Source organism: Idiotropiscis lumnitzeri, chromosome 1 (assembly GCF_059441095.1).
Source record: "Idiotropiscis lumnitzeri isolate Australia: NSW breed Sydney's pygmy pipehorse chromosome 1, RoL_Ilum_1.0, whole genome shotgun sequence".
In the NCBI taxonomy this organism is placed as follows: domain Eukaryota; kingdom Metazoa; phylum Chordata; class Actinopteri; order Syngnathiformes; family Syngnathidae; genus Idiotropiscis; species Idiotropiscis lumnitzeri.
In genome coordinates, this window is record NC_142391.1 from 19,157,916 (window position 1) to 19,182,831 (window position 24,916).

Genomic DNA, 24,916 nt, shown 5'->3' on the forward strand with positions numbered 1-24,916 from the left:
AAACAAGAGCAGATACTTGAGAACAAAGGTGTGTCTCTACTGGAAAAATGACTCCTTTTTTGTAAATATCTGTATCTGTGTCACTCCCGTCACAGTCTCGAATCTTCTTACACAGCTGACATTTATTAATTTGTCACCGTCAAACTATAAAACATACAAAAATATAAATACACAACTGCAATATACAATATTTACAAAGATACTGAAAAGAAAAGTATAGCATCACTATCAAGTAAACAAACGAGTGTAAACATATTTGTTAGCAGCAAAACATACCTCGATGACTGCACAATAGTCCTGAGGGGAATGAGCTTCAAATGTTGGCAGAAAAGTCACATCAGAAACTGACAATTAGAACGGAAAATATTAACTGTCGCCACAACTATAGACACAAAGATTAGCAGGCTATTAACTTGTAATCTTACAGGGGAAAGTTTACCTTCTTATTCAGCCGACAAACAAAATTCAGCTTGTTAATAATGTCCGACGGCACTTTGCCTTGTCACGTAAAGAGCGCATGAGTATGAACAGTGCAACTTTCAAACACGTCCCTGGAGCAACAAACAATATAATTACGTTCCTATTGTTCCATGGACAAACGATTCACAAATAGGAAACGAAAACTTGCATGACAACTATGCACCAGTTATCAATAAAGTCAACTTGCCAATTGTTTGATGAATAATGAAATTATAATAAATTAAATGACAAATAATATTTTGGCAGTTAAAATCTGATTAGGGACAGAAAAAAGAAAGCACGAAACAAATCGTAATTCGGCTCGGATATTTGTTTTCTTTTCCCGGAAGTTGTCAACGAAATTATTTCTCCTACTGACCAGGAGATGGCGACATCTCTGGCCGTGCAATTCCACAAATTACACTTGGAGAAAATAGTAGGTACTCCACCGGAAAAAAAAATTTAAAATTAAAAACTTATTTAATTTTAGGCTCTCCGTTGGTGTTAGCAGAGCAATTGCCCACACATGTTTTCTTTTTATTTCAAATTAAACACACAATTAAAGAAATCCTGATAAGAGAAAGTGGGGCACCTCACATTCTCCATCCACAGCACAGCATTGCATATCAGTGTAAAGTGAGACCTCTACGATGTATAAAGCAATACAAGGCAATAAAGGAGACTTGACTCGGGAAAATAAACAGTGATCGTTGATACTTTTGTTCTTTTTTTAAACTTAAGAATACTGACGATGGCGCTTTCTGATCTTGCAAGCAAGTAAAACACCAACTTCCTTAAAAAGGAAAACTAAGACTAAAACTAAAATAAAACTAGGTGTTCTTGACAGAAAAAGTTATTGTCAGCAACTTTGGACATTATTGCCATAATGTGGAAATGTTACTTAACTTGCAGTGCGGTCAGCCTCAAGGAGAGTTAAACTGAAGCGTGGAGATTCTGAGCGTGTAACAAGGGTTCCGTAATTCATAAAATGCAACGGTTGTCTGAGAGTCGCAGTCCTCTTAATGTGTGTTGCGGACGCAATCAAGCAGCAGCCAATAAAAAAAGAGCCAGCAGATGACGCTCTCCTAGGAGCCGAGTTTGAGTGTGTTTTGTATATGGAAAATAAAAAAACAAAAACAAAAGCAACAATAGCCCACAGTGGCTGTAGGTTTTTGGTATGGACACGTTATGGACAACAAACACAGGCCTATTTTTGTGCCATTCATTCACGACCATCTGATGTGCAAACCGGGTGTGCTGAATTCTGTCATGAATTTGAAGAGTAACAAGTTAATTTGCAACCCATTTCAAACACTTTCCTTCACGTCAAACTAGTCAAAATAATTTTGCTACAGTCGTTCTTGTTCCCAGGATTGTTTGTATAGCAAAGTCAAGCGCACAGCCCCCAACGCAACAAAGTTGCGTTGTGTGACCGCGATTAAATTAAGAATATATTTTGATGTAGATCTGAATTAGGCTGCAAATTTCTATTTCTGTACTAATGGCATCAATCGCACTGTCAACGTCCCAGAATCGTCTGCTCCCGATCCTCCTCCAGGAAATAGCGAGCCAGAGGGACAAATACAAATGGGTAGATTGACTAAAGCATAACATACACATGATACACATGTTATTAAGACAACAGGAAAAGGGGGAAAGAAAATTGCAAAATAGATCGCCTTTCAGGTTCATGTTGCCAGAAGTGTGATCAACTGATTTGTTGGTGTTGGTTGAGCACTTTATTTTTTAAACTATCTAAAGAATTATTTTCTTTCAGTGTGGTCTGTTATTACAGCAGGATACACATTTTGAGGTGTAGTGCCAGTTATCATTATGTAACCTACCTTCGTACTTGCTGTCTGCGATGCCAGTTTTACATGGATGCGGGGAATTTGGGTGGGGGGGGGGGCACACTCTACACACAAATCAGCAGAGCTTGTTGTGATGGCCAACATATCAGCCCACATTGCTTCATTCTCTTTGCGCTGAAGCCCAGGTTTAAAATAGCTCATTTCCCTCTCAGGTCTTCACCATCATATTTGGGATGGTGTTATATAATCACCTCTTACTGATCCCCTCTTACTCTTCGTCACTGTGCTTCAATCCCATACTCCAAACATTTATCTTACTCTAGCTCAGTCTCTCGTTTGGTATTCGGTCAGTTTGCCAAACGTGTGCAAAGTAAATCGAATGTCATGTGGAAATGCAGATAAATACATATTTGAAGGATTTTCGGATTCTTCATGCGCAGTAGCAGTCCTGTTTATCAGTCAGAATTTTTTAACGCCTCCTGTAAATGAATTTCTGTCATTAGAACTGGACGTACAGTGAACATTTTTTCATCCAATCTTTGCTTGCTTTTATGTTTGGTAATTTCAACGAGGCTGTAATTGGCACAAGTAGATGCTGGTAAATATTCATAATCACTGATGATGATTTAAAAAAAAAAAGTACCCACGCGACAGTGTTTATCATTTTAGATTTTATAAGAATGAGATACAACCTTGAATCATGTGTGTGTGTGTGTGTGTGTGTGTGCATGCATACCTATGTGTTAGATTCTGCAGATATTCAGAAAGTCACACGTGACACAATCAAGCCACTAGCACCCACGTAGATAACATTCACATACAAAAAAAAAAAACCCTGGCAAAGCGAGCAACCACCCACACACTCATACACACCCACAACTACACAACAATATGAAGCAAAGCGGTGGCTAACCAAATAGGAGAAATGCAGGAAGAATACAGATGGGCTTTCATATTTTCACTCGTTACATAAATGAGCGTGATGATAACAAGCAGGAATTGCGAGTTGCTGCATTGGGTTTTTTTTTCATGGTCATTGCAGATTGGCAACAATATGAAGGGCAGTGTTGAGGTACAACGATCTACTGTGTAATAGTGATGTGGCATTGAACCATGACATTTTCATCTTGCTTTCATTTGTTCCATTTATTGCTTCTGAGTCATTCTTCATGAGGAGTCAGGCACATGCACACACATTTCAGGAGTCAGGTGCTCAGAATTGCTGCGAGGACTCTCTTGTTGCTGTAGGAAGACTTTTTCTTCTCCCCAAAGAATCGCATTTTTGAGAACTTAATGAAAACTCATGAAACTTGGCACACAAATTGGGCCTGGTGAAATTATTTTATTATTATTATGTTATAATTATGTTATTATTATATGTAATTTTAAAGTTGTCATTTGAGTACGATAAAATATGTCACACACACACACGCGTATATTAATATATATATATATATATATATATATATATATACATATACACATATATATATATATATATATATACACATATATATATATATATATATATATATATATATATATACACATATATATATATATATATATATATATATATATATATATACATACATATACATACATACATACATATATATATATAAAGAGAGCGAGAGAGAGAGAGAGCTAGCGCTAGCTAGCTAGCTACCCTTATCCTCACAATTGTTGTACATTGATAACTAATCATTTTGGAAAAAGAATAACGTACTATATATCGTTTTATATCTTTTATCTCCTGTCAAGATATGCAGAAAATTCCGGGTTACCCCTGAGGTGTTATGCTCCTGTTTTTCTGCTCCCTGTTCATTGTTGTTTTCTCTTCAGTCATCTTTGGAAGTGTTGGTGAGCGGCGCTTTCTTGTTGCATCTATTTATGGTTTAGCATTTAGTTTCAGGTTTTCCTTGTGTTCCTTTGTGTGTCTCTTTGACTTATTATCCACCAGTGCTTGTCATCCCGGTCTCTTGTGTCTTCCAATCACTCCCTCTGCCACTTGTGTCATGTGCAGATGGTCATCATTGGCTTGTCGCCTTCATTCGGTCTTTGTCGGTTCATTGTCAATATCAGTTATCCTCCGTCCTTCGTCCGTACCACGGCTTCTTGCTTTTGTCAAGTTTGTATTGTTAATTAATTCCTGTTGTTTTACATTTGTAGTATTTTTGCTTATTCCATTTCCTTGATTGCCACTTTGTTTTCTTTAAATTAAATCAAGTCCATCATGCTATCCTGTTTTCCTGCGTTTACCTGACAGAGTTTAGATCACATGTGTCAAACTCAAGGCCCGGGGGCCAGATCTGGCCCGCGACCGCATTTTATGTGGCCCGCGAAGGTCAACTCATGTGCGTCAACTACCTGTTTCTAGCACATTTTCTTCACTTAACAACATTGAGATATGATATATTGCCATTTGCTATATAAATAAAGTTGTATTCTATTGTAGTTGCTACCAATGCTCCCCTTTTAAAATAAATTGAAGAATTTTTGAACGAACAATTACTGACTGGCTTTCCATCAATTTGCTGTGTGTATGTGATAATGTAAGGTGATGAGACATTTATATGGGTTCACAGTCACAACAGAGGAGGAGCATAACTTTGATGTGGCCCATCCACAAATATGAGTTTGACACCCCTGTTTTCTGGCATAGTTTTAGTTCTCTGTGGCCCCATCCACCTCATCAGTATTTTCGTACATTTACAGCTTTGTTACTTTTTCATGAGGACTTTTTGTTCTGCATATGTATTTTCATGCTTGCGTGCAACCTTGTTTGGGAATAAAATCATCTTAATTGCTTCTGGGTTATTGCATGGATTAGGAACTCCGGTTCCTGGAGATTCATATCCTGCCTGTTTTAGACCTCTCCCTACTCCAAACACACCTGATTCATATACTCAGGATCGTTTTCGGCTTCTCCAGAGCTTGTTGATGTGCTGATTGTTTGAATTATGTGTTTTTGGAGGAGGGAGAGATTTAAAACAGGTAGGATATGGCACTGCAGGAACTGGAGTTCTCTTCCCTCTGGGTTATTGCGTCCAGTTTGAGTTCCACATTACGGCTGAAGCATTAGATATCGAACAATGATGATTAAAGAAACCTCTCTGGATAAATTGGATATGGAGATCTAAGGTCAATGGATTTTCTGAACATTTGAAGCAAACGACCAAAATCCATCTCCCATTTTTCATCTTTACAACGAGGTGACAGGCCGCGACAAACAGAATGTGTCATCTGGCCCAACAATCCCCTTGACGGCTGCAGAACTGGCACATGAATTAACTATTCATGAAGGTAATCTCACTCTTTCTCTGCGGCCTTATTCAAATGCTCTAATTAACCAGCTTTAAATAGATGGACAGACCTACATTGCTGACACAACTTCCCGTACACTTCTATGTATCTCAAACACAGATGGTGCCGCAGGCTATTACTGAATGCGTGTGTTTGTGCGTGTGTGTGTTTGTGTGTGTGAGTGCTTTCATGTGGGTGTCTCTGTACATAGAGGCATGCATGTGCATGTTAGTGTAAACAAAGAAATGCTGGAGGTTTGTTTAATTGAAATTCATTTACGATTACCATTATTACACTCAATTCACTCCGGCATTCTGTCATGCATTAGATTACAAAGAATGTGTTTAACAGGATAAGCATTAATTATAAAGTCCAAAAATGACTTTTCTAATATTGAGCTATTTTAAAATGTGCTTTTCACGCGTCATTGGCTGAGCAGCTTCTTTGTGTCATGTTTCTGTTTTTTTTTTGTTTTTTTTCAGCTGGAGTGAAAGGCGTTCCCTCACACCTGTTATTATTTCCAATTAGTCCCAATATAAAAGACGACTCAATGTCGGATTATTCACCTTGCTCATGGCTCTGTATCCATTTGTTTGAATTTTCTGGACACTACTTCTTTAACCACTTATTTTTTCGTACATCTAGCTCGTTTTTGTGTAAATGAATATTTTTTTGTTTCTCATTTGATTCTGCGTTTGTTGCATCCTCTTCTGTCCGGAGAATTACGGCATTTCTACTTTCTTCCATCTTATTTTCTCTCCACTGCCAATTTTCTACTGTTTTCTTTCTTTGTTTCAATCTTTTCCACATTGTTCCTCGCTATCGTCCTAGTAGCAAGTTGCTTCAAGTAAAGCTTGTTGTGGCTTTGGTGACATTATTGACATTCCCTACAGGAAACCCAATTGCATAAATCGGCCTATATTTGTCATTAGTTTTACATAAAAAAAATGGCTGCGTGTTTTGAGCGAAAAAAAAACTAAACAAAAAAAAACACCAAGTAGGCCTGCAACAGGTTGGCCATTAGGGATTTTCCCAAATTCCCAATAGCCACCACAATCCGAGCGAGGGCTTTGGAAACCACTTTATTTAATAATGAAATTGGTCGATGTGAAGAATATTTCAATGTATCTTTTGATTTTTTTCCTTGAGTTTTAGATGCTAACCGAACAATATCCATGAGAAGTGGCATGAGGAAGTCCTGGAATGTCCTGTAAAATTCTGTCTGCCTATAATGAACCAAGCGCTTCGTTCATTTCTTTTCATGAAAAGCGTAAATGAAGAGTATTTTCTTCTTCTTGGCTAGGTTTCAATAGTTGAATTGTAGATAAAAAGGTGACAATTGTATTTGGATTTTTTTTCCGGTGGCTCTGATGTGTACAAATGCATGGAGAAGTGTTTGAATGTGTTTTTAATTTCTGTCGGGTTATTTGATACGCAAATGGCTTCAGTTTGAATTGAATAAATCATTGCTTGCTTCTTGCTTCTCTTCTTAGCTGCTAAGACAGCACTTTGTGTTCTTAATATTTTTGTTTCCTCCTCAATGTCCTTTCAAATGTATGAATATGCAATATATTATATTGAAGATTTTTACTCAATGTTTTTTTTCACATCTGTATTGTTGGAAGTCTATTTTCCAGCTTCAAAACTTCTGCTTCTATTTATTTGAAATGACTTGTCCCAAAATCCTTGATTGTGAACCTGCCAATGTTAATGATCGACATTCTGTCACGTAAATGCTTAAGATAATACCACTAACATAATACAATTCTTTTTGTAATCCTGGACTTTAAAATCATGTCAGCAGTAAAAAAAAATAGCCCGGCAATATTTTAGGCTTCTTTGTGGATAGTAGTTTTAAAAGCGCCTACCTTTTAGGTCCAACATTATGATGTCACACATTCAGCGATTTAGATTGTACTATTTGTCGCCGGTTCTTTTGCTGACATCACACCAGAACATGTGGCTGGCAGGGGACGGGTAGATTTTTGTACATGAAAAAAAAAAAATGGCATTAGAGATCAGAAAAACTGATAAGGTAAGGAATAGTTCAGAAAATGAGGGACAGTAGCGAAAGGAATTGGACAAATGTTTTTTTTTTGTTTTTGTTTTGTTTTTTACTTTATTGACAAACAAAGGTAAAAAGTAAAATGAAGTAACTTTTGTTGCTGACGCTGGATGGCGACTGGATGTGCATTCTAGCAACGTTACAGAATCAGCTCAAAAACAGTGCAGATCATTTCTGACAGAAGAAACCGAATCAGCTTTTCAAAGCTGAGGCACTTGGTGTTCCTCAATGCCAAATTTACTTTTTTTTTTTTTCTCGACTTTTTGTTCTACATATTTTCCAATTTATAAGTTGTTGTGTTTTGTTTTGGATTGATTCAGTATTTTTTTTTACTTTAAATTAGTTTAGTAGAAAAATGTTAAAAGCTAATTACTTTAAAAAGTTCAATCACAAATAGTTCCGTTTTTTCATGTAATTGTTTTGTAGCCGTGCGTAGAGCAAATAAAAAAAGGATCATTTTAAAACAAAAAAAATAAAAACAGTGCTTTTTCTATAAACACATAAGCATCATTTTACATCATTCATTTTTTCAAATAAATTAATTCAAGTAAAAACAATTCTGATGAGAAATTTGGGAGTCAAAAGAACCAGATCTTTTTCGTGAGCTGGGCCAAAAGAGGCAGTTCTCTATGAACTACTTTAAAAGCTTGTTTCCCCAAATACATTGCTTGAATTCAGAATTTTATCACTTCAGCAGAATTTGACTTCTGAGGTTCTATCTATAAACAGTAAAATAGTCCAGTATTTAATAAGTCAAGCGTCAGATCTGGCTGAGCCAGGATAATCCAGTAGATCTAAAAGCACTCAAAGGGCAAGGGGGGAAATGAGATAGACATGAATTTAAAAAAAAAAATCAATCTAGGAATGTCATCCATCGTGCACATACTGTCTTACAAAAATGTTCCGTGACATTGTTTGTACTTGAACTTCCAAAGCAGTACAGTGTTCAAACCAAAAAATTAATTCGGCGAAGAGAAGAAGCCTCTTTCTTTGGTCAAAAGACACAATCACAATCAGTTTCTGGGTAAAGGAATTGACTTTTGAAAGCTATGATGGAGAAGCTTGTTTGCTTTCCTGATTTTGAAAACAAAACCCAATCACATGACACTCATCTTCAAGGAGAGGATACATGATATTTAATTTCATTCATTTTGAAATATTCACATTTGAGTCATCCTACACTCTTAATGCTGTCATATTATTGTAAAAGGCGACACTTTGCAACAATTACATTCAGTGTTATACAAGTGATAACGGGCGATTAAGTTCATAATACTGAAAAACGACACCTTTAAGACAAACACGCGTCATCATTTTAGGTACCGTCTAGTACAGGGGTGTCAAAAGTATGGCCTGCAAGCCAGAAGCAGGATGTCAGGGGTCCAGTGTCGATAAAATACATTAACTGCAGTTTTTCCATAATGGTAACTGTTGTTGCTAATTTTGTCTCCACATTAATGACCTCTTAGTAGTGATGGGAAAATGAAGCTTCAAATTTGCTTGTTGTTATATTTTTTCAGTCCTGTAGATGGCACTGTTGGTTTAAATAAAGGGTTTAAAAAATGGCAAGTAAGTGTGCTTTCAGCCCAATGTTGAAAAGAGAGGGCCATCTACTGGAGTCCAAAAATACTACAACTGGTTCATGAAGCATATTTGAAGCTTCATTTACCCATCACTACCTCGCCCAAATGGTTCCTGTCAGCCCTCAGTCGGCCAAAAATTCCAGTGTGGCACAGAACAGTCTTCCAAAATTCAAACATGCATAACGAGGCTTGTACCCGTACAGAAATCAAGATGCGCCGGTTTTTACGCCGTAGGCGCTCACGGATTACTCTGAATAGGAAGCCCCAAGAATTTCAAGTCCTCCACTCTTGCTATCTCTTGTCGCTGTCGTCTCACTCTTCCTCCTTCAACATTATGCTCCGCGGGGATTCCAGTCTAACCCCATCTGTCATCCTTTCTGTCACGATTGCAAAGAGGAAGGGCCTTAAAGTTGATCCCTGATGAACTCCTAACTCCACCTTAAACTCCTCTGTCACGCCTACTGCACAGCTCACCGCAATTCTGCTACCCTCATACATGTCCTGTACTATTCCAACATAAGGTTGACCATATTGTGATTTCATAAAAAGAGGACCTGGTCTCAAGATACTGAAATGATACTCTAAGAGGCCATACAAGATTAGTCTCATATATGCAATGCGTGTTGCATATTGCAATAGAGATATTATTGCGATATTTAAAATGTGCCTAAAAAAAGGCTATCTGTATTACCTAATGAAAGGAATAAATTTTTCCAAACGGTAATCGCAATTCACCTCTCTCATTGACTTCAACCGCGGCGGTGAAAGAGACGAATGGACGAGATTTCGTATTGCTTGCTAATTTATTCCATCCCATTTTAGCAGCAAAAATTTTTCGATTGCACTTGCACGCTTGTAATTGAACACACCTGCTCCACACCACAGGATTATACAGAAGTGTGTGCTCCACACGCTGGTAACTTATTAAGCCAAGAATATACTGGTCCTGCCCACGTGAGATCCAGTTTGGGTGAATGTGAACTCTGAACTAAAATGAGTTTGACACCCCTGATCTAGTAGTAATTGTAATCGCGCTAATGGTGGGAAACCAAGCATTCTTAAATAATATCCAGATGACTAGGAATAACAAAATTAAACTTATCATAAACTACAGTAGGTTATAATACACAAATCACTCAGGAAACACTTTTCACGTAGAATATAGCGTGGATCTGCAAGCATATCGCTCAATTATTTATACATTCACATTTTCAAGGCGAATCAAAACATCTCAAAGAAATGCGACTAAATCCTTCCGTGACTTACTGTTCATGTCATTCTCGTTCCATGTCTGCATTTTTATCACACACTATGTACATAAAATAATACGCTTGTATCTCAATGTTCAAAATATATTAGTCACACACTGTTAAATACACTGCAATGCTAAATGTGTTTATAAAATACACTGTACACTTTAGCCTGACCTCAGTCAATTCTTAAGGTTTTTTGGTTAAATACATCCATATAAGTTAGCGTTGGGGAAAGAAAATTGAAAAGATTAAATACAAAGCCCAGAATCATGTTACAGGAGATACCATTTAATGGCGATGGACTATGCCAAATTATTATTATTATCTGCTGTAGATGATATCTTTTTAATTAATCAAGGAGTGGGTTGTTCTACTAATTGTGTATGTACAGCACATTCAACGTAATAAAAAGAGAATATTGTCAAAATGTGTGCAAACCCTGTATTGTCTAAATGAGCCATAGACATTCATTTTACTGTGCATTTCTTCCGGCGTAAACCTTCAGTGACTGTTTTCTCTCCCAGTCTTTTGATGAAAATTCATTACATGCTGTAAGGATAATCTCATTTGGTTAGCAATTATCCAGCGTCATGTGGCAAGGTCGTACGAAGGCAATGGCAAAAGCTAGCTGCAAGATTTAAAGATAATAGACCCCCAAAAAAAAAGAAAGATAAAAACGGCTCTGATTGTTCAAGCTGTCGTGTTCTACAGGAAAAAGTTGAACTTCTCTACCTTTTTGCAACCAACTCATCTTCAGTGTTGAAAGCGCCACTCAATACCCACGTTGTTCAACCAGAAGAGGAGGAGGAAGATGGAGATGATGTTAACGATGATGAAGATGAAGGGGGTGGCTTATGGTCCTCTCGTCCACAAAGTTCGGTTATTCTGGCCTCTGATGATGACGTTAACGATGTCACGTCCTTCTCCTTCTCTTTCCTACTTCCAGTGCAGACTGACCTTTGGGCTGGTTTAAACTGCCAGGTCACTTTCTTTGTTGTTGACGACTGCTCAACTGTTGTCGTTGGTGTCGCTGTTGCTTCAGCAGGTTGATTATCCAAGTTTGCTGATCCGATGGGAAGCTTCCTATCTTGGTCTTGTTCAATGAAAGGCTCTTCTGGCACCTCAAGTCCCGTGGTTTCTCCAAATGAGTCCCAACGCGGTTCTGCTGGCAGTCTTTTGGGCCGGGCTAACCCAGCAGATTTAGCCCCTGCAGCAGCAACTCTGGAGGGGCGGCTGGGACCCGAGTCGGACAGGTCGGAATCCCAGTCGCTGTCACCTGCCAGTGAACTGCAACCTAATACAGACTCATCAACAGGCTCAGAGCCAGAACTTTCAGAGTCGGACTCCCTGAAAAAAAGACACACACAATTTGTATTTGTACAACAAACTTGAGGCACTGCGAATGTCGAGGGACACTTTTCTGCCTTTCTTGCGGCTCACGGCTCTTGAGTTATTGGTCAACACCCATTGGAGCTGAAAACAGTTCTTTAAACAGTTCTTCTGAAATTATTCACTTTTGTAATTTTACTTGAATGAATAGATGAAGCACACCATATTTTGTTAAGCGTAAAAAGTCCTTTGAATAGGTTTAATTTTAATAGTACCTAGGGAAGCCAATTTCTGGAGAAACTGTGCGTGCAGGCTGATAGACTGAATGATAAATTGTGAAAAGACATTGAATGATGTGGAATGACAATGAATGACATAGAATGATTGGACAGGACTGGAATGAGCAGAACATGTCCAGGTTGGAATGGTTTGAATCAGTCCAAAAATTTTACAAGTAGGCCATGACCGATAAGGATTTTATGAGGCAGATTTTTGGCAGAAAAAATTCCAATTACCAATGCATAAAATAAGCAGCACTGGCCCAATACTAAACAAAATTAAAAATTAAATCATTCATTTCATGAAGTAAAATCATTTTTTTTTTTTTTAAGTTGTCTGAAATTGTATTGTATTTTACGTCTACACCCAGTTTACGAAATAAAGACTAAACATTGACAAAAACAAAATAAAATCAGACAGCATAACATGATTAAAAACAATAACAAAGACACAATTATATAATTAAAGAAAAGCTAGTTTGAGAGCAGATTTAAAGTTATTAAAGGTACAGTGTGTAAAATGCACTTTCCATCTAGTGGTTAACTAATAGAATGCAACGACCTACATTTGAAGCGTATTCATTTTGAAGCACGCGCGCTACGGTGCATCAGCGAGACCACACTTTGAAAGACTACCACCAATTTCTTCAGCAGAAGTGCAAGCAAAATGTCATCACAAACGACTAATATTATTCCCTCAAGTGTTGAAGAAAGAGCATTGCATTTGTTACGCATGTTGTAGTCATTGATGCATCAAATTTGTGATCAGGTATTTGTCGTAGAAAGATGACGGAAAAATTTCAGCCTCCTGTAAGATGAGACGAGACTCATGTAATACAATGAGCATCTATTTGACCTAGGATTCTATTAAAAAATGGACTTTGATGTGACAGGACTTGGGCCGCCCTTCCCTAAAGGCTCTGGATGTTGTGGTCAGTCAACAAGTCTTGCTGGCTGCGCTATTTAATGCTTTAACCTATTATTCTGTTAGGCAAAGTGTTACAATATGCTTGTATACTTTATATTTCATTGATAAGTTACAAGTTATGTGTAAAATGTGTTTTGTGATACATATGTGTTATGATAAGTATACACACATCGTATGTTAAAATTTGGCATGGGACCTTTACAAATAAATATACAAACCTGCCACTGTATGATGTTGATCCTTCAGGGCCTAAAAGGAGGCAAGCTGGAGCAGCTAGATATACAAAGCTGTCAGTACATAAAAAATCTCCTTCTTCTGGTTTACGCTGGGCAAAGTGAGATGGCCTGGCACCGGGTTCCAAACTGGACTGCTCAAAATGCGTTTTCCTATGGTCAAGGTGTTGGCGCATGTTCTCTTGATTTATGTCTTGAATGGAGTAATCCGAAACTGCGGAAATCTCTCCATGGGGACCAGGTCTTGCTGACACAGCAAGATAAACAAAGCTATCTGGTTGGGCAAAGGGATCAATGTCACCACTGTCCAATCCTGAGCTTCTAATTGTTTTATGATAAGAATCAATCCGATGTTTGATTGGCTGCTTCAAGGGTGATGGCGGAAGAAGGGGGTCATTTGCCATTATGGTAACTTTTCTTCTCGGTCGCATTGCTTCACAGCGGCTCGTGTCTGACTGGTCCAGGGTGCCCTTATGAGTTGAAAACAGTCCCCCGGCTGTTTCATCTCTCCATCCATCCCTATCTTGTCCTCTCATTTCATATCCCCCTCCCGAGCCACAAATATCCTCGGCGCTGTCCTTATTTCCTTCGACGTCATCGTGAGAGGTGGCGCTGAGCAGTGAGGGGTAGCACCACTGGAGTTCAGCACTCTCTTCCCTGCCCCATTCCTTGAAACCTCCGTCATCCCCTTCTTTCTCCAATGACGTGTTGCTGCTGCCGAGATCAGAGCCACTGATAGGCTGGTCGCTGTCAGAGCCAGCCCCCTCCTGGCTCTGATTGGATAATGACAGGAAGACGCCACTGGAGTCAGATTCCAGCGTTAGGTTGGAGTCTGGAGAGCTGTCCTCTTTACTGGGGCTGGAAGAAAGATTGCACAATTTCTTACCACAAAGCCATTAAATTTGTGCTGTCCAAGGTTTTAATTTGTGTTAAGGCCTTTATGCCTGTCACAATAAGTTTGTTGTTCTTATCTAATGTTTGATGGAGAAATAAATTAACCCTATGAATGTCAAATTCAAACACGCCACCATTTCAAAATAAGGAAAAACCTCATGGTCTGGCTTTAGAATTGGACAATGTCACATTAATTCTAATCAATTTGATCTATACTGGTATTGAAAAAGGAAATACATAATTACACTACAAGACTTTTGTGGGAATAGTTGCAATAATTAGTGTTATCAATAATGACATAACATGGGACTTTAATACTTTTCTCTTTTAATTGTGGCCTTAATACCCCTTTACACATAGATTGGAAAATCGTTTATGGAAAATTAAAATGACGCTTTAAATAATCTTCATGCGTACTTTGAATCAAATATTTTTTGGACAGTTTTGCGCATGATCGGTGTTCCATGTAGTGACAGCCATGGGAAAAAAATATTACTTACGAAACATAAGACTACGGCGAAACAATTATTATTTATAGGTAGAATTTACCAAAAAAAAAATACCAACAGCAGCTTCATTGTTAAACAATCAGTTTTGGGGTAGCGTACAGTTATGTGGTGAAGGAGTAATATAACATTTACTCATTATATTTTGTAATCTCATTACAGTACATTAACAAATCAAAATATCAAGGCCACAAGCCAAATTAAAAAAAAGAAGTAGCACATTACAATTTAAAGGTTGTCAGGCATCAAAATAGGCCTCATTCTCTTGAGAATGCATTCATTACGTTTACGCCATCGTCAGGACAAAACATGAGAAGGGAAGTCATTGCTTGTCAGACCATCCAGAGTCACAATCAGAGGAGGACAAATCGTCTGTCATTCGTCATTCGCCAGCGGTCGGCCTGCCAGTCGTCATCAACAGTCCATCTTTATTTCAGGCCGACCCAGTTTGTCAGTTTGTTAGTCAGTTAAAATAAGGAAAATGGATGACTGATGGACCGGTCTGGCCTGAAATAATGACGGAGTGATGGTGACGACTGGCAGGCTGACGAATGCCGAATCAATTGCTCACCTCTGGTCGTGGTTTTATGAGAAAAAAAAATGCAAAACACATTCAAAGAAAAATACTAGCAGGGAAAAAAAAACAAGTAAAAAGAAACATTTAGAATTGTGAAGAATTAAGAGTCATGGTGCTTTTTCGGCAAGGCAAGTCAAGGCAGATTTATTTATACAGCACATTTCATACGCAAGGCAAATCAATGTAAAGACAGAGCACCGAAAAGCATTTACAAACACAAACAGTTTACGACATTCAGAAGCAAAGCAGAGAAAGGAAAAGTTACTTACAGAAATTACGAAAAGAACATACTTTCACATCATTTAAACACATCATCAGAAAACTGCAGCTATTAGTTGCTCTTTTGAGAGGGGTCCAGTAAGAATATATGATTGGAAGGAATGGGCCATCAATCGCAGTATGCTAAATGAGGAGCCCTCTGATTGGCTGTTAGGGTGCAAATGCAAATTAGTGTGCGTCTGCCTGGCCGAATAAGCCCAGGCTGCAGAGCGGAGTTCGAGGGAAGCATGGCTCGACCTCAGAACGCCTTCTTTTTTCTCCTTTTTGTTCAACTATTTCCTCTGTGGCTTTAAAGATGTGACGTCAAGCTTATTTTTTGGAACACTTTATTTCACATTGAAAATGACAAACTCTCGACTGTCTGAAACATTTGAACCCAATGGCCTAGACACTAAGAACCAAGATCAACTCCCCCATTTTCAGGGCCCCTGGGCACACTTGACGAAATTCCGCGGCTCTGCAACCCTCTGTTCACCCAAAATGGATGTCAAATTAAGAGTTGAGAGTTTCTAAGCAGGGTTACTCGGATTGGCCTGCACGGGTTGATGACATCATGCGACGGCACCTCTAATGTGACAAACTGTATTACGTCCTAGTTTTATTTGCTCTTTTATAATTTGTTCGTTCAGTTTACCTCGAACGTTTGTCTCCATGTTGTCAAGAGAATTGCAAATTGACTGAACTTTGAATTGTTTTGTTAATTGTTTTAATGAATCTATTTTTGTGTTGGATCAGTTAACAACCATACTCAATCTTTTCTGTCATTATTATTTAAATATTATTGGCAACATACACTTATCTTTCCCATGCGTAATTTAATTTGAGTGTGTTGAAAATATTATTTATGGTGTACAGTCTGAGATTATTTATGTATTGGACCTAATATCAGTTCTAATATTTATTGGAAAAAAATAATCTTGTTATTAAATACAAATATGAATGATTTGCATTTTCCTTTTAAATTGGCAAAATGATTAATAAATCAATTAGCCACTGATTTTTTTTTTTAAAGTAACTTAAAATGAATGAGTAACTTACTCTTCCACACAGACACTAATCCTGTAAAGAGACAAATTACTGATTACAATTAAGTTGTCACATAGACACTGAAACTAACCTTGTGCCCGCAGTGGACGTCCCAGCCGGAGATTTTAATGACCACCCAGTGTCTTTGTCTGTGTCAGTAACTGGTAATACCATGGAGTTGAACTCAAGACTGACCTGGGACCTGCTCGCCACTCCTAGAAAACAGCACACGTTTAGATCAATCAAACAAAAGCAACAGGAGAAATAGTCAATGGAGTTCATTCCACGAGTGGATTCTCGATTTGATCAACGTAGAGTCTTACATGAGCTGTTGGCATTTTTAACAGTAGTGTGTTCGTGGAATAGGACGTACATACAGATGAGAGAGAAATGGAGAATTTTTCACAATATTCCGTGACAAGTAATTTACATTATTGGCGCCAACAATCCAAAATATTGATGCATGATTCATATGCGCAAACAAAAGGAGCTATATGAAAATCAACACTGATTGCTTTGAGTTAATATGAGCTCGGTTAAAAAAAAAAAAAAAAGCAATATTTTTCTTACGTTTCCGAAAAAGATTATGGTTCACATTACTCACATTAATCACATTACTTTTGGACCTGGATTTGACACCACTCTCAGATAGCAGGATTTGCATTTTGGCTGTCAATATAGCACATTTCATACAAAAGGCGACTGGTTGGCGGCGCCACCAAATTCGCGTCTGCTTATCACGACGAAATGGGCGAAGAAGCACCATATTTGCCTCGAATGCTTCAAATGCTCCTCCCGGCACGCAACTGCGCTTGATCACACGACTGCATCGACGATAGATGAAAATGCACCGCCAGAAAACACTGCACACGCATTCGATCTGACAGCATCACAGCTCTATACTGCAATGTGAGTAGGCCTATATTTTTTGGGGCGGATTTGGAATGATATGCAAGACAAACATAATGCCTCAATACTATAAAAAAAAATAAAAATTGCGAGTTTTTTTATTTTGAAAAAAATTTACAAAAATAGTTCTTGCACCTAATGTTGGTTCAGTAGTTTTGTGCCATGCTTGAATTAAGATAAAGATAAAGTTGTCCTTTATTAGTCCCACATTGGGCAAATTTGCAATGGTTATTTTTATGCACGAGATCCCTTTTCACTAGGAAAAATAATTACAGTATGTGGATATTTATACATACGCTGCCCGCACGTAAGTCAGGCAAGTGTACCTCTACGACTTTGGTTTGGTTTTTATTTGACTATATTTTGTGGTAATAATATAAGATTTTTATTGCATTTTACTGTATATGCATTTTTTTATATATATAATAATGTGCATTTATATACCACAAAGATTCTGATGTAGTGGAGATGAAGTTCCTGGAATTTATTGACTATTATGTGAGCTCTTTTTTTTTTTTTTTTTAGGAAATGAAGTTATTCCGCTCTTCCTACCTCAGGTAATTAAAATCCTCAGAGGTTTGTACAGTTGAACGATGGGACAGGAGATTACTGGGACCAAATTACACATTTACTCTGCGGGAAATTCTACCTTATCATGTACAATGATAGACAGTTTAGGTAATTAGGGCAATAGTAGGCCATTATCAAATTAGCTGAAATACAGTTGAACATCACGAAGGTATGCCTCAAAAATATTTCTTTTAATTTAATATCTCAAACTTGATATTCATGACCTGTTTAACAGAAAGGAAATTAACCAATACAAGAGAATTAAAAAAAATCTATTCACCTAGCGTGATTAGCATACATGCACTTCTCGCACTAATAGCGGAGGTCTAATCGGAGAGGAGGTAGTTAATGATGCCAATTCAGCGTTTTGCTCCTTATTCTTAGTGGCTTTTCTCTGTTGCTTTCTTTGTTGTTTTTGGAAAAAAATCAACTAGCGAGTTTAATTCTGGAATCATTTTCTCATTGTCTGCCATCTGAAAGGAAAGTGGCCCAGTGGAAGACAATTGTAGTTAATAGATCTGAACATCACCAAAGCGATGGTGCCCACATTTGTTGTAAAAGCAATGAATTGTCAACAATGGAAACGTCTGACCTGAGGTTTGTGATTCCAAACTGCAAATATTTTGACAAGGTTGCTTTGCCTCATGTGTGTAACTCTACACGAGAAACGAGTGTGAAAGAACCAGACATGCTGTGCCCATGGATTGTGTTTGATTTATGAGTTAAACAATAATCATATCAGAGTTTGAATTAACCCAAAAAGTAAGGTAAGAAGGAGTTGGATTATGGGTGTGATTGGATGCTTTTTCACTTTTTTTATGATACATGATAATTATATTGCATAATATTGTTCGGACATTCATATTATAGATTCCAAGAATTGAATCCTACAGTGATTCAGAGGTTTTGATGCTTGCTGGTGTCATATTTATGAATGAAGTGTATCTGACATCCTCCACAAATCTGTCGGCATGTTTCCCGATCAAATTCACCAAAATTAAGTTTTTGGGTCCAAATGATAAGCACAACTTCATTTAGCAAAAAAACATGAAAGTAGACACACCGGATCAGGCCCCTAGGCTTTGAGTTTTAAAGTGGAACTAGACTGATGACAAAACATGTGATTGGCTACGTGAACGCAAATGAAGTCTGTTAGCCTGACCTTGAAAATGTACAGCGCTAATGTATTCAAAGTGTTGGGATTTCAAATTGAAGATTTTTCAGATTTGGAAATGTGCTAGCTTCTTCGCTATTCATCAAAAGTGGAAAATAAAAATCCACCCTAAAAGATGTACAGCATAAACTGTAGATAAAGACACCAAGTAAAACGGTAAAGATTATGCCTACCTGTCATGACAGCCCCTTTCTCTCTCTGTGGCCTGGGATGTGTTTGGTACATATCAGATCGCTCTTTTGGAGACTCCAACGGTGTTTGGTATAAATCCTGGGCGTCCCCATGCCCATGAGACAGATCGAGATGCTCCAAATCAGAATCCAGCTCCCTCCCTCTCTTCTCGAGTTCGGTCAAGCTGAGCTCCGAGGCTGCCGACGAGGGGGGATGGGAGCCTCCAAAACCCACCGGAGGCCGAAGGAGAGGCCAACGTTGAAGGGAACCGGATAAAGAATCTGTATCGCCTCCTGCTGCTGCCCCTTTCTCCCAGCCATCATCCCATATAGTGTTGACCATCTCAAGCACCGAATCCCAACTCTCCATCTCATGCTCCTCCCCAAAGGATCTTCCAATTTGTCCTTCCATTGCAACTTCTTCGTTCTTGTCATGTGCCACCAACTCTTCCGTTTGCAACTCTTGCTCTTGTTTTCTATCTTCAATATTTATGTTTTCGATTTGCTCACTGATGATGTCTTTGTGCATTTCTTCTAAGACTTCTTTTATTTCATTTCCACTCTCTTGAAATGTTTCTTCTGAACATACTTGGACTTTTTCCTGTTTGATTTCTTCCACCAGTTGCTTTCCAACCGGAGCCTTTGCCTCTAAAATGTTCTCTTTAGTTTTATTATTGCTCTTGTCAGTTTCCCCAATCTGATCTTTTCCCACTTTCTCATCCACTTTCTCATGATTATTCTCAGTCTTATCGCCTTGTTTCTCCCTGGTTTTACATTTTCGGGGCTCTTCCTGGTCTCTGTAGACCCTCCAGTGTTCCAGGTTCTGCTCTTTCAGGGACGCCCTGCCCACTAAATTGGCTCCTTGTACTTGTTCTTGATGGGAGGCCTCTTTGAGTGAGCACCGGCCTGTGAAAATGTTAAGATCTGTTGAAAGTGGGTTCTCTGAGTGATGTCCTGGGCGGAAATGGAGATGGGAATGTGGGCGGCGCTTCTCTAAGGCAGAGATGACTGATGGAAGTGGTGGAAGGATGGGAAGGTTATGGACTGCACCACCTTGCCGAACAGTTCTCTTTCGAACCATGATCCGACGGGGCCAGGTGGATTCGATGCCTTCAGCAGGGCCTGTTGGTTCCAGATCTACAAGTCCTTTTCTAAGTCGTGGGCTGAGCACCCCAGGTCTCAACCCTGTGGCTGTACCGGGTCGAGATCTGGAACTGGACTTTGAGGATTTGGACTTCTGGCTTTTGGATCCTTTTCCAACATGGCTGGGTATATTTTTTTCTATATCCACAGATGTTTTCTGAGCTTTTTCCGGAAGGGCACTTTCACTTTTGTCCACAGGTTCTTCATTTACCTGGATTTGTTCGATGTTGTTTTTTTTATTGGCAGTCTCATGGTTACTTTTAGTTTCTGTTTCCTGACCGAGACCCACATCAAGTGCTGCCTCATGCTCATAAGAAGACAGAGTTGTTACCTCATATTCACTTACACTTTCTGATACTGCAGCTGGCTCTGAGCTCTCCTTTTTAATGACATTTGTTTCTTGTTCTGTTGCAGTCTCCACTGGCCTTGGACTTTCTTTCATTTCAACATCTAAATTCATTCTAAAATCAAATGCAGTTCCATGATCAATTTTATCTCCAAGCGCAACTCCATTGTCTACATTATACAAAGTTGATGGTGCAGCCTCAGCAATCGGCGCTTGTTTAGTCACACCTTTTCCAAATTTTTCTCCACCCCTTGTCCCTCCTCTTTGTCCCTCTCTGTTGACAGCTTTTGACATATTTTCTACTTGTCCTCCAGATTCCACTTTTCCTTCCAAATCCCTTCCTCCTGCTCTTGTTTTCACCTGCGAGCCCATTCTTTTTTCAGAGCCATTTTTGATACTAGCTTTGGCTCCATTGTCATATTTGCTCCAACTTCCAAGTCGATTTTTTCCATGCATCCCAGTCATAATGTCTGCCTCGGCCATGCTTCCACCTCCACTGACTAACCTTGATCCACAACTCGTCTTGTTTTCAACTAACCCTGAGCTCATATTCCCACTGTCAGTTTTAGAAACCATACACCCGGCAATAGTATCGGAGCCAACTTTTGAACCAGCTCTATTTCTGCCCACTGCACCAGTGCCCATTCTTGGGGCAGCACTTGGTGAAGGTGAAGGCGAAGGCGAAGGCTGGGGAAGTAAAAGTGGCGTTGTGTCTAAGACCTGTTCAGGTTCTAAAAAGACAGAGTCTCTGTCTGAACGTAGAGGAACCGGTCGCCCATAACCAAACGTCCCGAAACTTGTTTCCTTCCTCTCCCTTTCTCTCGCTCTCTCTCTCTCCAGTCTTCCTCTTTCCCGCTCTCGTTCCCATTCTCGCTGTGCCCACCCTCTCTCCATCTCCCTTTCTCTCTCCCTTTCCCACTCCCGTTCTCGCTCACCACAGCCCCATCCACCTTGCTCCCTCAGGTCCTGCTCAAGGTCATGAGCAGACAGTTGGACCAATGGGGCTCGGTAGGGGGAACGTCTAAGTTCATGGGGTGGTGACATCCTTAGGCTCTGGCTTTGTGAGTAATGCCTTGGTGGAATCACATGGGGAGGTGAACAACGCAAACTTTGAGATTGACTTGGGCGAGGTTTGGCAGGTGAGAAGAAGACCGGTGTATGATAGCCAGATGAGAGAGGCGAGCCAGAGAAGGGGGATATAAGGGGAGACGTGAGTGAGGGAGACGGCCCTCCTCGGTGAGAATAGTGTGCTGGGTTCAAACATCCCCCTCCTTGGGCCATCATTTCATTTGTTGTGATGTCCAAACATTCCAGGTGTTTTGGAGGTGTGAGAACCTTCCAGGAGTGACGACCATCTCTACTATTTGTACTGTCCCCATGATGAGGGTGATAGTGATGGTGGTGCTTCTTGGATGATGACGACACTCCTGGTGCTGAGAATGAGGACACAGCAGGAGAAACTGACCGGTTGAAATGTCCAGGTGAAGGGCAGCCGCCACCATCAGTATCCTGAACCCCGAGTTTCAACGAATCATAGATGGCCCGTTCATCGAGACGGCGAACGAATGACGGGTTTGGCGTCAGAGAGCAAGGCTGAGAGTCGAACATTTCAGCGGGGGATCTGCGGACTCTAAGCGAGCCACTTGCAGAGTAGAAACTCCCTTCAGCTCCAGCATCTCGTCGTATGGATGCTCCAGGGTGGTGGTGGTGTTGATGGTGGTGGTGGCTGTCAATTTGTTGATTAATGCACATGGTATCATAGATGGAGCGTTGTGGTACATAGCCGTCACCATATCCCCCTTCCATCATCACATCGCGACCTCTCACTCCTCTTTCCCCAACTGCATGTTTCTCCAGGCAACATGAGCTCTTCCTGAAACAGCCGGGGCGGCTAAGTGGTTTGCCCATGTTTTGCTGGAAGGTTGATGACGGGAAGGGTGGATGGGAGGCACGGGGGAAGTTTGAAGCGTCAATGGTGAAGTCTTTTGTTCAACCAGATTTGAAGAATGTTGATATTATGAATTTCAGTATGCACGACAGTGGGCAGAATACAAGCCAGTGTTAAGTTGAAGTCTTATACGAGAGGGGCTTTTCTTTTAAACTGAATTGTTTAAAAGCAATTGAATTATTGCTCAAAAAGGTCACTTCAAAAGATTCCTGTGACTTGAAACAAGTCAGAAAGAAGTTTGGAAATACAGTCAAGTCAAAAAATAACCTCGGATGACATGTCAATGTGAATACCAAACATGTCCATTTTGTATATCCACAGTTATTGTTCTTAGCACATTTATCCATTCAAAAAATGTTCTTTCCCTCACAGGTTTCTTCCAGTATGAGTTTGTTTATAGTCAATGATTTTTTGGGGGGGGCTTTAATATGGCTATGCGCGTGAAGCCAGTTGTGTCTTAATCCGCCAAAGTGTTTGAAAAGCAAGCACAGATCATTGTGGATAGAAGACTGGATTCAGGCAAAGCTTCTTCTCATTCTTGCTGTATTTGTCGACTTGAATCGTCCATCTGCGAAAAAAAACAAACAAGGATGATGACATTGCTCAGCATGGAGAAGTCTTTTCTGAGCTGTCATTGTGTATAATAACACAGACAGATATTAGCTAAAGAACCAAGTTCATGCTTTTATATTTAAAAAACCTTAAATATAAAAATACTAGTATGTATTCAGTTTACCCACTTTGTGGTAGGTTGCACTAGGTCACTAGTAATCTCTTCGAAATTCGAGAATCAAGTGTGAATTTTACATTACATTTTATTTTGAAAAGCAAAAAGCATTTTGCTATCCAAAATAAAGTCGCATCACTGTGGCATCTCGACAATAGAGGGTACCAGGGCAACACCCACCCGCCCCCATAAGTCACATTGAAATAGACAAAAGTTAAATAATGACAATGAAATGGAGCATAAATACTTTTATATAAATAAATATAAATATATATATATATATATATATATATATATATATATATATATGTGTGTGTGTGTGTATATGAGTTTTTAGTGAGCAGGGTGAATGAAATTAATTTGTTTAGCTTTTTTAACATCTCAATGACGTACAATGACATACTTGTTAAAAGTGCTCGAGCACTACACATATTTTGGGCACCAAAGCCAATCACATTTAAACAGCAAACAACATTTAAATATTGGATTGGATTGTATAAAACGAAAATTATTTCTTGTCTGGCTCTGGACTGCAACTGCCTTCACGCACATACATGAGAGCCATATTGGATTTGTCTCAGCCAGGCTTCTACGGAGTAACAAATTTTTGTGAAGTCACCTCAAGAGCATGGGTCGCATGGCTAATAACACTTTTTTTTTTTTTTTTTTAGATTTATGGGCTTAATCATAGCTTTCTAAACAAATTCTAGACATTTAGGACAACGTTACATGACCACGCTCTTTGGCTACCTTAAAAAAGGCATTAGCCAGGTGTTGTATACCGTGGAGTCCTGTTATTCGCGGGGTATAGGGACCTAGCAAATATACAAAAAAATCCACATGAATTTAACGGTCACTGAAATGCATTGGGGAAAAAATATTTCAACCCTAACAAAAAAAACAAAAACAAAAAAAAAAAAAATATATATATATATATATATATATAGGCTCAGTACACAAATATTCTTTTAAATATCAATTCATAATTCTTTTCCTATCCACCTACATCATTTAAGCATCTATTTCATCACTGCCCCTGCCACCTGCTCTGTTTCATCCGCTCAATGGAAAACCTCAAGAACGCAGTCAGTCTTTAGAATCCGGTCTCCCATCCCGTTTTGTGAAGGCTTTGCCCTAATGCATGCACAATTGTATTCCTTACCAGAATTGTGTCTTTGCCGTGCTTCTTGATGCATCTGGGATCTTGATCTGTGTCCTTTTCTCTTTCTCTTTCAGTAGCTTGTATTCTCCTCTTGCTTCTCTCTCGCTCTCTCGCTCTCTACTGTGAATCATGCCTTCTGTCAGAGGAAGGTTTTTTTTTTTAACAAGCGCACTCTGCCAACCAACACACCAACGCAAACCCTCCTCCTCCTCTGTCCTTCTCTCTCTCTCTCCCTCTCTC

General features: G+C 39.2%; 1 protein-coding gene and 1 long non-coding RNA gene across 2 annotated transcripts; both read right to left on the reverse strand.

The window, feature by feature from the left end:
- Positions 1–102: 102 nt before the first annotated feature.
- LOC148343517 (uncharacterized) lies at positions 103–1,042 on the reverse strand. The gene is made up of 2 exons (XR_015846616.1): positions 440–1,042; positions 103–344 (listed from the first exon to the last, which is right to left on the reverse strand). It is a non-coding gene; the product is annotated as an uncharacterized LOC148343517 (long non-coding RNA).
- A 7,712-nt stretch (positions 1,043–8,754) lies between these two features.
- On the reverse strand, positions 8,755–24,865 carry LOC148343518 (uncharacterized). Its single transcript, XM_088310756.1, has 5 exons — positions 24,677–24,865; positions 19,354–23,355; positions 16,619–16,742; positions 13,231–14,103; positions 8,755–11,824 (listed from the first exon to the last, which is right to left on the reverse strand). The coding sequence occupies exons 2-5, from the start codon at positions 22,745–22,747 to the stop codon at positions 11,266–11,268; spliced, it is 4,950 nt and encodes a 1,649-aa protein (XP_088166882.1). The 5' UTR covers positions 22,748–23,355; positions 24,677–24,865; the 3' UTR covers positions 8,755–11,265.
- Between the last annotated feature and the right edge of the window lie 51 nt (positions 24,866–24,916).